General features: G+C 56.1%; 1 protein-coding gene across 1 annotated transcript; it reads right to left on the reverse strand.

The window, feature by feature from the left end:
- Positions 1–299: 299 nt before the first annotated feature.
- TLE6 (TLE family member 6, subcortical maternal complex member) lies at positions 300–11,929 on the reverse strand (the record flags this gene model as incomplete). The annotated part of the gene is made up of 14 exons (XM_081092730.1): positions 300–519; positions 664–740; positions 980–1,130; positions 1,523–1,661; positions 1,963–2,213; positions 2,309–2,561; positions 3,178–3,215; positions 3,323–3,387; positions 3,998–4,286; positions 9,107–9,169; positions 10,162–10,207; positions 10,591–10,664; positions 11,661–11,753; positions 11,855–11,929. The coding sequence occupies 14 exons, from the start codon at positions 11,927–11,929 to the stop codon at positions 415–417; spliced, it is 1,719 nt and encodes a 572-aa protein (XP_080948856.1). The 3' UTR covers positions 300–414.
- Between the last annotated feature and the right edge of the window lie 298 nt (positions 11,930–12,227).

Here is a 12,227-nt window from a genome sequence, read left to right on the forward strand (position 1 = left end):
GGAGAGATTAGCTCAGGGGAACAAGAGGAAGTGTTCCATATGCCCCCTGCCTCCCAAGTGGGGGTTAGTGGCTTTTTTTGTTAACGCCCTTGGCCGGAATCGAACCCGGGACCCTTCAGTCCACAGGCCAGCGCTCTATCCACTGAGCCAAACCACCCAGGGCTAGGGGTTGGTGGCGTTGATCAGATCTCAGAGAATGTGGACTCTAAGGCTCAGAGACCCAGGCTGGACAAAGTCCTTCCACATCTTCACAAGACGGCCAGGGCACGCGATGCAGAACCAGGGCAGCTCTGCTTTTTCCAGTTGCTTTATTACACGTGACAAAGATCACCGGCCCACCCATCATGACCCTCCACCGCTTCCCCCTCATTGGGGGGGAAAGGACCCCGAGCTGAGATGGCAGTGGTGAGCCCCCTAGTACATGATCTGGTACACCGAGGCATGGTCCCTGGACCCCGTGGCGATCAGGCGGTTGTTAGAGGAAACGTCACAGCACATGACGGAAGTTCTCTCGGGAGCCTGGGAGGATTGGAGCACAGCAGGGGAGGCGCACTCACCCTGGCCCTACCCGTGCCTGTCAGTTCAAATGTGGTCCCCGTGGGCCCTTGGCACTGGGAGTCCTGGCCTAAGCACCGCCTGCCCCACCCCGGGCCTCCACGGTACCTGGAACTGCAAGGTTCCTGTGGGCATGCTGTAGATGCTGACCAGGTTGTCCATCCCCACGCTCACCCACCACTGGCCTGGAAGGAGGCAGAGGGGCACCAAGTCAAAACTGGCAGCGGAGGGCCACACTCCTGGGGACCCGGGAAATGGAGGAACCCCCACCTCCCACCTGTCCCCTAGCAGCAATGTGACAGGCTCAGGCTGATGAAGGGTAGAGGGGAGGAAGGGGCTCAGGGCAGGTCAGAGAGGGCCGGGCCCAGTCAGAGTGGGGTGGGGCCCTGAGGTTGGCTGGGGGACAGAGTACTCCCCCACTCACCGAGAGGGGAGAACTTGAGACCGAGGATGGTGCTGTTCTTACAGCCCACCATGTGCTTCTGGCCTCCGAGGGTGGACTGCAGCCACTGCTGGCCATTGGCTGTGCCCACCAGAACCCAGTCCTCCCGGGGGCTGGGGGACAGGCTTATTATCTGGGGGTACATGGCAGGAAAGAAGCTGGTCAGGGCCCAGCCTGGCCCAGGAGGTGGGCAACAGTACGGGAACCACCCCCAGGGGCTGACCATCTGCCCATTTCCTGGTTGCAAGGCTCCCAACAAGCAACTCTACATCTCCAAGCCTTGGTTTGCTCATCTGTAGAATGGGCGGGTCCTCTCCACTTTATGAAATTATCACAAAGACTGTGAAAGTATCCAATGCTATTTGGGCAACAGGAAAGAACATTTCTAATGGCCCCTATTCTTCCCAGCACCACCAAGACTTGGGGTACCACTATCCCCCACCCTACCTCACAGCATCCACCTCCTCCTCTAGCCCAAGACCCAGCTGCTACCTGGCCAAGCAGGCCCCATCCCAGCCTGCACACCTGAGACTCAAATTGGTATTCCCGGGGCTCCTTGGTCCTCAGGTCCCAGCACCGCAGGCAGGCATCGAGACCCCCGGTCCAGATGTTATTGTCTTTGACAACAATGCTCTTGGCTCCATTCGGAGGGCCCGGCAGGTCCCTGGCCAGGAGAGGCAGCAGAGGGGGTTGGAACTGAGACTCTAAGCTTTGGGCCCAAGGAACATCACTCACCCAACCATCCCCAGTTGACAGATGGGGAAACTGAGATAGACAAAAAGTACCAGGACTGGGGGCTTTGAGGAAACAGCCCAGCCCAGTCAAGATTTGAACCCAGGTCTTCAACCCTCTCAGATCTGAGTTCAAGCAGGCAAAGGCGTTAACCCTGTGACTGCTGAGCCCCTGCTCAGCAGATGATGTCTGAAGGGGCTCTCAGGGTGACCCCGCCCACCCCGGGGCCACACCTAACCACACTGTGGTCCCGCAAGTCCCAGATCCTGATGGTGCCTTCGGTGAAGCCGGCAAAGGCCAGGCTGTCCTCCAGGTTGGCAGCCAGGGCCTGACAAGTGAGATCTTCAGCGGGTAGCTCATTTCGTATGTGCAGGGAGGGTGCCATCAGGTCCCAAACGCTCACGCTGGCCAGGTTGTGGCCGCCCGTCAGCAGCGTCGTGCTGTTGGAGAACAGCAGGCAGGTGCGCAGGTAGGCCCCCGGGGTCTGGGAAGGGCAGAGGCACAGGTGAGCGTCCTCCGCTCCTGGGAGCTCTTCCTGCTCCCACAAGCCTCGCCCCCTGGAACCAGCCCCACGCTCACCTGGACACGCAGGTGGCTGACGGGGAATCTGTCCTCCACCATCTGGCCGACCAGGCTCCACACCTTGACGCCACCCCTGCTGCAGGTGAACACGTGCCGCGTGAAGCTGCTCACCGCGGTGGCCAGCACGGACTCCCCGTGCTTCAGCGTCCGCATCAGCCTCATCCTGTGTGGGATGGCCAGCTTCTTGGGTTGCCAGGGCAAGGCATCTGGCCTCTTCCATGTGACTTCGAAGTCCTCAGGGTCCCAGCATCTTAGGAGGGGAGACCTTGGGGTCACTGGCCTGCCTGGGAGCCCCTTTGCCCAAAGGGGGGCACCCATCAAGGCCCTAGAGGGGCTTTTTTCTTTTTCGGATGCGGGGATTTTCTCTCAGGCCTTCTCTCCCCACTACACTACCCTTTCCCATCTCCTGCCCACACCCCTCCAAGTATTCTCCCTGTCCTATAACCAAATACTGCGCCCGTCTGCCTGCAATGATTTGCCCCCTGGAAAACTCCTGCTCATCCTTCAAGGTCCCAGCCACTATGCCCCTTCTTCCAGGCAAACTGTCTCTCCCACATCTGGGCTCCCCTAGCTTCAGACCGCCAGGCTGGGGATGCCTGCCTCCAGCCCGGAAACAGCCTCTCCCCCTCCCCATTCCATGGGAGTTGCCTCCTCCAATCCCTTGAACCTGGGCTGGTCATGTGGGTAGGGATAGTGATGCTGGTATGAAAGTAACTCGAGTTTCCCATCCCTACCCAGACCCCTCTTCGCCAGTTACTGAAGACAGTATGGCGGTGATGGGGAGGGTGAGGACATGCCTGTACCTCTGGGCTCTTCCACCTCCTGGGGACAGAGGTACATGTAGGAGAGGCAGGTCTAACACTTACATGGGCTTCAGAAAGCGATAGGTTCTCCTAGCAGGCTCCTGCGGGGGGGACCAAGATCAAAGCTAAGCCACGTTGGCTCGCTCTGCCCGAGGCCCAGGCTTTCAATGCGGGGGCATCTCACGCCTGGCTCTTGCCTGGGTCTTACCTGGGCCACACGGGACAGCATCACCCCTGGTGCCATGCCTGGCCCTATGCTCCCTTCTGGGAAACCTGGAGGGGAGATGTGGAAGGGCACAGGTGGGCGGAGAACTGGGCTGAGATAAGAGCAGTTTAGCAGCAGATATGGCCCCCCTGGAACAAGCTGCCTCCCCCTGTCCTCCCCGCCGCGCCCCCCCCCGCACCCCCGTCCCACCGGAATTACCCAAAGCATCTTCGGTATAGGGTTTTGCTCCAAAGTAGAATGGTCCTACGTTCTGGCTCTCCTGCCAGCAAGAAACAGGGTCAGACCCAAGGACCTGCCCAGGGTTAGTCTTAGAACCTCACAGCCCAGGTGGTGAGGATGGGACGAGGCAACTGCCCGAGTCCCCTGACCCAGGCAGAGTTCAGACAGTCTCAGGACAGAGTCCCGACTCCTTGGAGGGCACGAAAGGGCTGAGGGTGGAGGAGGTGGGCCAATCCCACAGAAACTTGAGTACCCGCACTGGGGCCCAGCCAGGATCACCGCCAGCCCATTCACTCACCATGCCTGGCATCTGTTCTCTCACTGTGACGAGGGGAGGGGAGGAAGGGATGGGGAGAGGCAGGAGGAAGACACGGTTCAGCCTGCGCCGCCCTCCACGCGTGCCGAGGCCGCCCACTTCCCAACCTTAGGGAGACTCACGCCTGTGTCTCCATGGGTCCACCTTATCGTGGGTCCCGGCAAACATCTGCCAGAGTTGCTGGGTCAGAACATCCTGCCAAAACTGGGGCTCAGAGTCCCCAGACGGCCGTGTGTCCAGCTGGTGAGCTGGGGAGTCGTCCACTCCAGAGGGCTGCTGGTGCCAGTCAGATGACCTAGTGGCCATGACGTCTTTGAAGTCTGGCCCCTGAAGACCGGAGGGCTGTGGGGGCTTGACCCTTGGGTGCTGGGAAACCTTGGTACTGGCGGGTCCCCAGGCGTCCTGGTCAGCCTGTTCACCAAAGGAGACCTGGTTTACCTGGTACTGCCGGCACCGGGTTGTGAGGGACAGGAGGATGTGCCCACGCCCGTGCCCTCCCTCTGGAGGACCCAGAAACCTACCTCCCGTGGCTGGAAGCCCAGGGATTGGTTGCATGTCTCTATGAACTGTCGAAAAAGTTCTGCCTAGAGGAGGGAAACATTATTCCAGCTAAAGCTTTGTAATTGGACAGCCCTGGGTGCGAACCCCAGCTTGCAAGCCAGTTTCCCTGTGTGGAAATGGGGATACACCACCTACCTTGAACATTTTGGGGTGATTACCGATAACACAGAGCCCTCTGCACTACATAGCATAAAGCAAGTTTGTGGTACCCAGAAGCCAGCCTCGGCAGTGGCCGATAAAATCTATCCTGAGGACAGCGCTGCTATAGGATGGTAGAAAGCGGAGTCAGATCTGGGTGCACATCCTGTTTTCTTGGGATGTTTGAAAACTAAAACCTGAGCCATCTATTCTGTCTCAGTAGTTGAGCGTTGGCCTATGAAACCAGGAGGTCACAGTTCGATTCCCAGTCAGGGCACATTCCTGGGTTGTGGGCTCCATCCCCAGTGTGGGGTGTGCAGGAGGCAGCCAATCAATGATTCCTTCTCATCACTGATGTGTCTATCTCTCTCTCCCTCTACCCTCCTCTCTAAAATCATTAATATATATATACTAGAGGCCTGGTGCACGAAATTCGTGGGCTGGGCCAGGGGCGGGGGTGGGGGGGCATTCCTCAGCCGGGCCTGCACCCTCTTGCAGTCCAGGACCTTTGGGGGATGTCCACCTGCTGGCTTAGGCCCGGCAGTCAGACATCCCTCTCGCAGTCCGGGCCTAAGATGGCAGTCAGACATCCCTCTTGCAGTCCAGGGCTCTCGCAGTCCGGGACCCCTCGGCTTCTTACCGCCGGCCTGCAGCGGAGGTGGGAGAGGCTCCCACCACCTTGGCTGTGTGAGCCTGGCTTCTGGATGAGCGGCACTCCCCTGTGGGAGCCCACTGACCAGCAGGGGGCAGCTCCTGCATTGAGCATCTGCCCCCTGGTGGTCAGTGTGTGTCATAGCGACTGGTAGTTCTGTAGTTCGATTGATTTGCATATTAGGGTTTTATTATATAGGATATATATTTTTAAATAATCCTAGCTGGTTTGGCTCAGTGGATAGAGCATCGGCCTGTGGACTGAAGGGTCCCGGGTTCGATTCCGGTCAAGGGCACATACCTCAGTTGCAGGCTCCTCCCCAGCCCAGGCCCTGGTTAGGGTGTGTGCAGGAGGCAACCAACTGATGTGTTTCTCTCACATCGATATGTTTCTCTGTCTTTCCCTCTCTCTTCCACTCTCTCTAAAAATCAATGGGAAGATATCCTCGGGTGAGGATTAACAACAACAACAACAAAAATTAAAACAAACAAACAAACAAATAAATAGGTTTTATTTAAAAAAAAAAAAAAAGTTCTGAGGAGCCCGGCAGGCATGGCTCAGTGGTTGAGCATCAACCTATGAACCAGGAGGTCACAGTTCGATTCCTGGCATGGTTGTGGGCTCGATCCCCAGTGTGGGGTGTGCAGGAGGCAGCCAACTAATGATTCTCTCTCATCATTGATGTTTCTTTTCTCTCTCCCTCTTCCGTCCTCTCTAAAAATATTAAAAAAAAAAAAAAAAGTTCTATGGACATGGAAGGGACAGCGTGATCTATCTTCAAGTTTCCTTTTTCTACCTACCCACCAGCCTGCCTGTCAGTACTTTTTTGTTGTTGTTAATCTTCACTGGAAGATATTTTTCCGTCAATTTTTAGAGAGAGTGGGAGGGAGGGGGAGAGACAGAGAAAGAGAAACATCGATGTGAGAGAAACACATCAATTGCTTGCCTCCCGCACACTGCCTGACCTGTAAGCACGGTACTTGCCCTTGACCGGAATCAAACCCGGGACCTTTAGCGTTCGGGCCAACACGCTATCCACTGAGCCAAACCAGCTAGGGCTCTTCTTTTAGCATAGGCTCCTCCCTACCACATACCCTATCCCTTTTCTCCATGGCACTGATCTGACAGGTACTGCGTTTGTTTTTAACCCTCCGTCCTTAGGACTGTGCAGCCCTGCACGGAAGCTACCAGCCACGGGTGGCTATTTAAACAGAGCTACGTACAATTGAAAATGACATTCCTGCCGTTCCAACAGGCACATTTCCAGGGCTCAGCAGCCACGTGGGGCCAGTGGCTTGGGAACCAGATGGCACAAGTGCCTAGAACCAAGGACAGTGGTTCCCAGAACGTGCCTCCAGCTGGGGACAAGAGCAAACAAGGCTGGAACCTCCCAGCCAGTGCATGTGGAGATGTGCGCATGTGCAGCTATATTTAATCCAGTACCAGACGAAACATAGTTCCAGCAAATGGTTCTAGAGCGGCCTGTCTAATGGGGCAGCTGCCAGCTTTACGTGGCTACGGAGCACTCGAAATGTGACTGGTGCCACCTGTTTAAGTCAAATAGCCACACGTGCCCATGGCTACCACTTAGGATAGCACCGTTGTCTGCTGGCCTACGGCTCCCACTCCCCTCCAGCAGCCCCTCAAAGTCGTCTGGCCCAGGGCAGACTCCAAAATACTGGGGAAATGTTCTGATTCACAAAGAAAGATAAGAAGGAAACGCAGCATAAGCACTAACGGCAGTCAGGTGTCTAATAGGCATTACTGCCATTCCCATTTTGCAGGCGAGAAAACTTAAGGCCCAGAAAAGCACCAAAGTTAGAGGAGACGGGAGTGGGAGAGGGCGTGGGGGGGGGCGGGAGCGGGGGAGAGGGCGTGGGGTGGGCGGGGGGGGGGGGGCGGGAGCGGGGGGAGGGGGGGCGGGAGCAGGGAAGTGCAGCCAGGCAGTGTTTACCGGCCTCTTGGAACAGCCCAGTCCCTCCCCTGCCTGTTGGGCAAACAGGGTGGTGGTGGGAGGGTCTGGGATGTGGGAACCCCTCTCTGAGCCATCAGAGCTCAGGGCGGCTGCCTCCTGGGGCCAGCAGTGATGGATTCCCCAGCTGGGCCTCCCAGCCGCAGGAGGCCCAGGGGAGCCTTCCCCAATTCGCCCTGGCTCGTTAATGCGCAATTTACTGGCACTTTAATGCACTCAGCATGAAAAGTGCTGCTCCCTCCTGCCTGCTAGCTGGCCCTCCCAGGGGAAAGCTGTGTGCCGGCAGACGGTGGGGAGTAGTGGGAGTGGGAGTAGCGGCTGGCTTCGGCGGCTGCTGCTGCTGCTGCTGCTGCTGCTAGCTTGGGATTTTAAATGCACAGCAAGGAGGCTGGGAAAACAAGGAGAGGGAAATAGAGAAGAGGGGGAGGGGGAAGTGGTCTATTGGGGACCAAGAGGCCATCAAGGCTGCTAGAATCATCACCTGGGGGTGGGGAGGACGCTCCTGGGTTGAGCAACAACAGAAGTGGCCCATCTTGGGGCCTCGCCCCCCCCCCCCCAAGTCTTGATACTCAGTAAGAGCTCTCTGGCCCCTCCCCAAAACACGGTCCACAATCTGATTACTTCTCACCACATAACTGTGTGAGATATACTCCCACACATCTGTCACCTGGTCCCCCCAACCCCCACACAGCTCCTGCCCAGCTACAGTCAGTCCTCCCTGTAGCAGTCAGAGACCGCCTGTGAGCACCTGAGTCAGGTGCTATCTCTGCCTACAGCCCTCCAGGGCTCCCATCCCCACTGTGGTAAAAGCCCAAGTCCTCACCGTGGCCCACACAGCTCTGCACAACCTGCCCTCGCTGCCTCCCCCGTCTCACTCTGCTCCAGGAAGAGCCTCCTTGCTGTTTCCCCAGCATGCCGGGCCTGGTTACTGCCCCAGGTCCTTTGCACGTGCTGTTTTTCAGATACCTTCATGGTCCGCTCCCCTCTCCTTTAGTTCTCTGCTCAAATGTCACCTTCTCAATGAGTCTTTCCTGGCCACCCTGAATTGCAACCCACTCCCAATCTGGTCCCCCACGTCCCCTGGGGGCTGCTCCATTCCATGTCCACCTTGCCCAGCCCTCATCATCTGACACCTCTATTTACCAAGCTCTGCTCACCCCAAGGGCCAGGGTTTGTCTGTGTTCTTCTCTGCTATTTTCCTGGCGCCTACAACAGCCCTTGGCAAGGTGATAGATAAATATCTGTTGAATGAATAACTGTTCTGGTTGCTTCCTGCCTCTCCCCCATCTGTCTCTCCCAGTTCCCTGAGCTGCCCACCCCAGCCCCTGCTAAATCACAGACATGGCCCTGGCCTTCTGCCAGGCACATCTGGCACCGGCAGAAAGCCCTGCCGGCACCCAGGAGAAAGAGGCCAGGTGGCAGGAGGACAGGCAGGGGTGGAAGTCATGCTGCAGCCTGGGCACAGCGCCCTGTGCAGGGAGCCAGGGCCTCGGTGCGGACCTGTCCCTGGCTCAGATGTGAGCCAGGCCCTTGAGAACTCTCAGACACAAGGAAGAGGGTAATCCAGGTATGTCTGGCACACATAACAGGCCCTTCAGAGCTGAAGCAACTGACCTGCAAAGTGTGAAAAACACTCCTGGACTCATCTGAGCCACGCACGAACCCAGGGAGCAGGCCAGAAGAAGAGGCTCAGAGAGAGGATGGGAGATATACTCCCAAGACTGTGGATCCACTGACATCCTGGGAGGTTCTAGGCCCCACCCCTCCTCTGCCCACAGCCCTCCAGGGCTCCCACCTCCCTGGGGTAAAAAGCCCAAAAAGCCTGGAATGACCTGCCTCCGCCCCCGCCCCCACCCTGCTTTCACCTCTCCCCCTTCTCCCCTGCCTTTCCAGGAGAGGCAGCTGTACCCAGAGCTCCTGGCGACGCACCTGCCTGTGATGTTCCTGTAGATCGCGCCGAATCTTCTGGAGCTACAAAGGAACAACAGGGGTCACACCGGGCGGTGGTCAGTGGAAGTGGGCAGAATTTGAATGCTGTGCATGCTTCTCCCCAGCTGTGTGACCCTGGGCAAGTCACTGTACCTCTCTGGTCCCTGCTCTCATCAAATAGGATGGCACTTCATACCCTCGAAATGAGAGCTAAGTAGGGAGACCCCTGGATTTCATTCTAGATGCGAAGGTCAAAGGCCTTCCCAGAGACCTCTCCCCACCCCTTCTCTCTCACCCTCTTGCTCACTCTGCTCCAAGCACACTGGCCTGCCACCTTACTGTTCTTCCAACGCGTCATACACAATCCTGCCCCAGGGCCTTTACACATACAGTACCCACTGCCTGGGACACCTGTCCCTGTTCTCTCGAGGGCTAGCAGGAGCCCTTATCCTCTGTGACCACCACTTCCTCTCAGAAGCCCTTTCTGGCTACCCTAGCTCAAAATCTTTACTCATTTTCCACTCATCCTTTTCTATTTTCCTTTTAATTCTGACATTTTTTTAAAATTTTGTTTTTTTCTATTTACTTACTTGTTCCTCTCATCCCCTTAGAGCTGCCCTGTCCAATGGGGTAGCCACCAGTCAAGTGCGGCTATTTAAGTTTAAACCAAACATTCAGGTCCTTACAAAGTGCTCAATTGCCACATGTGGCTAGCCGGTGTCATATTGGACATTGTGGACACAGAACATCATGGAAAGTTCTAGAAAACATGGCACACTAGAACATACACGCCTCAAGGGCAGGACTCTAGTCATGTGCTGTGAGCTAAAGAAGCCGCTCCTTTAAAGATGGAATTTCCAGTTGTCACAGCGAGATTATTATTAAGAAAAACTCACATGAAGCTAGGGTTCAATGGGGTAACTCACTTGCCCAAAGTTAGCAAAATAAATTTGTCTCAAAACCCTGTTCCTGAGGCTAAAACAGAACAGCCTTTCCCGGGGCTGCCCAGAGGCGCTGTCTGGTTCGTGGCTCACCAAGTAGTAAAGGCTGTCCACCTGTGCCCGCAGGTGAGGAGGGAACCTGTGGGGGGAAAAAGACCAGCTGGGGGGGAGGGAGCGGGGGCGGGCAGGACCCTCCCCCAGAATGAGACCCTGGCTGGGAGGGGAAGAGGATCCCCTTCCAGGGACCACATGTAGAGCAGTGTCAAGATGAATACAGTTTTAGTGCAGCATTTAAATACATCTATAAAATTAAATGCATGCAAATTCACACTAAACAACAACAAAAACCAAACATTTACATAAAAGCCAGGGTTAGGATTACTGGCTTCCTTTGTGCTTCAGGCTTCCCTGTCACTGGTCCTGTCTTTTGGGTCAGGGACTTCTGAGCCACCCGGAGAGCCCCTCGCCCCCGTGGGGTCTAGGACCACAGAGGGACTTCTGCCCCCCCTGCACTGTCCTCACCTCGGGAACTGCTTCTTCAGCTGAGCCAGGATGTCCTGAGAGCTCAGGCCTGGAGTGTCGGCCTCATGAGGAGCCTGGAAGGGTTGATGGAGTGTGAGATGGGATCTCCGAAACCTGCAGGTAATTTGCCTTCTCTCTTGTTACTGAAGCACCCACAGAGTACCTTTCATTCTGCATCTTGCTTTAAAAATCTGAAGTATTCCCTCTCTTGCCCTTTATGGAAGAAATCTGCCCAGTCCTGGCCTAAACCGTTCGCAATGGTCATCTCTGGGAAGTAACATCTGGAGGGTGGGAAATTTTGCTTGGAAAATATTAACAAAACAGATGATCTAGTCATGTGTTTTACACCTGGGTCATAAGAAGTAAGTTTAATGTTTAAAAACCAAATGCCGCCCTAGCCAGTGTGGCTCAGATGGTTGGGTGTCGTCCTATGCACGGGAAGGTTGCCCCTTAGATTCCAGGTCAGGGCACATGCCTGGGTCTCTTTTGGGCTCAATCCCCCGTCGGGGGGGCGTGCAGGAGGCAGCTGATCGATGTTTCTCTCTCCCTCTCCCTTCCTCTCTCTCTAAATATCATTAAAGATATATATATCAAGCAAGTATGTGCCTTTGCATCTGTCAGTATGATGGGTTAGTGACCCCAACTTCAAGGCCTGGCCAGTCACCCCATATTCCTCCATCAGAAGGAGGAGAATTAGCCTTGGCCGGTTGCTCAGTGGTTAGAGCATTGGCCTGCAGACGAAGGATCTTGGTTTGCCTCCGAGTCAAGGGCATTTACCTTGTACCTCGGATGCACATTTGATCCCTGGCCCAGTCCTGGTGGGAGCCTGTGTGGGAGGCAACCAGTCTAGGTGTCTCTCTATCATCCATGTTTCCCTCCCCCTCTTTCTTCCCCTCCTCCTCCTTTCCACCCTCTCTCTCTAAAAGATCAATGGAAAAAATATCCTCTGGTGAGGATTAAAAAAAAAAAAAAGCAGCAGCAGCAGCAGGAGAATTAGATATGAGCCCAGCCCCCAGGCTCTTCCCCTCCCCCCAGAAGTGAATGCCATAGCACATCCTCTCCCTCCTCACCAAAGTTCCTGGGGGCTTCAGCATCCGTGGAGGGTGCCCCCGGGGGCTGGGATGGCCAGAAGAGGTCATCTTCAGGTAGTGCTCACCAGGACTCTAAAAGCAACAGGGAAATGGAAGGTCCTGAGGGCAGAAAGCTAAGGCAGTGACAGTGACAGACCAGCCCCACCCCTGCGGGGGCCTCCTGCACCCCTCACCCTGGTCTCCACTGCGGGGCCCAGTCCGCAGTCCTGGCCCCCAACCCCACCCCTGACCTCCAGCACCCACTGCATTCCCTACAGTTTATGTCCACTCCTCAAACACTCTGGTGCCTGCAGCTGTGCTGATTAATAGTCGGGCCCCCGAGGTCTCGCCCTGTGATGGGGCCCCCTATGATGTGTCCGGGGAGAACAGTCAGGGCTTGGGAAAATCAGGGCTTGGGGAGGGCAGTCAGAGCGTGGGGGACCCAGAGAAGTACACAAGGCTCAACCTCAGCTTTGAGGCCATTTCCCAAAGGCCGAGAGAACACCATCGGAAAGGGGTTTTGAAGGATGAGTAAGAGTTGGCCAGGTGAATGAGGAGGAATGTCTC

Source organism: Myotis nattereri, assembly GCF_964212035.1.
Source record: "Myotis nattereri genome assembly, chromosome: 5".
Taxonomy (NCBI): Eukaryota; Metazoa; Chordata; class Mammalia; order Chiroptera; family Vespertilionidae; genus Myotis; species Myotis nattereri.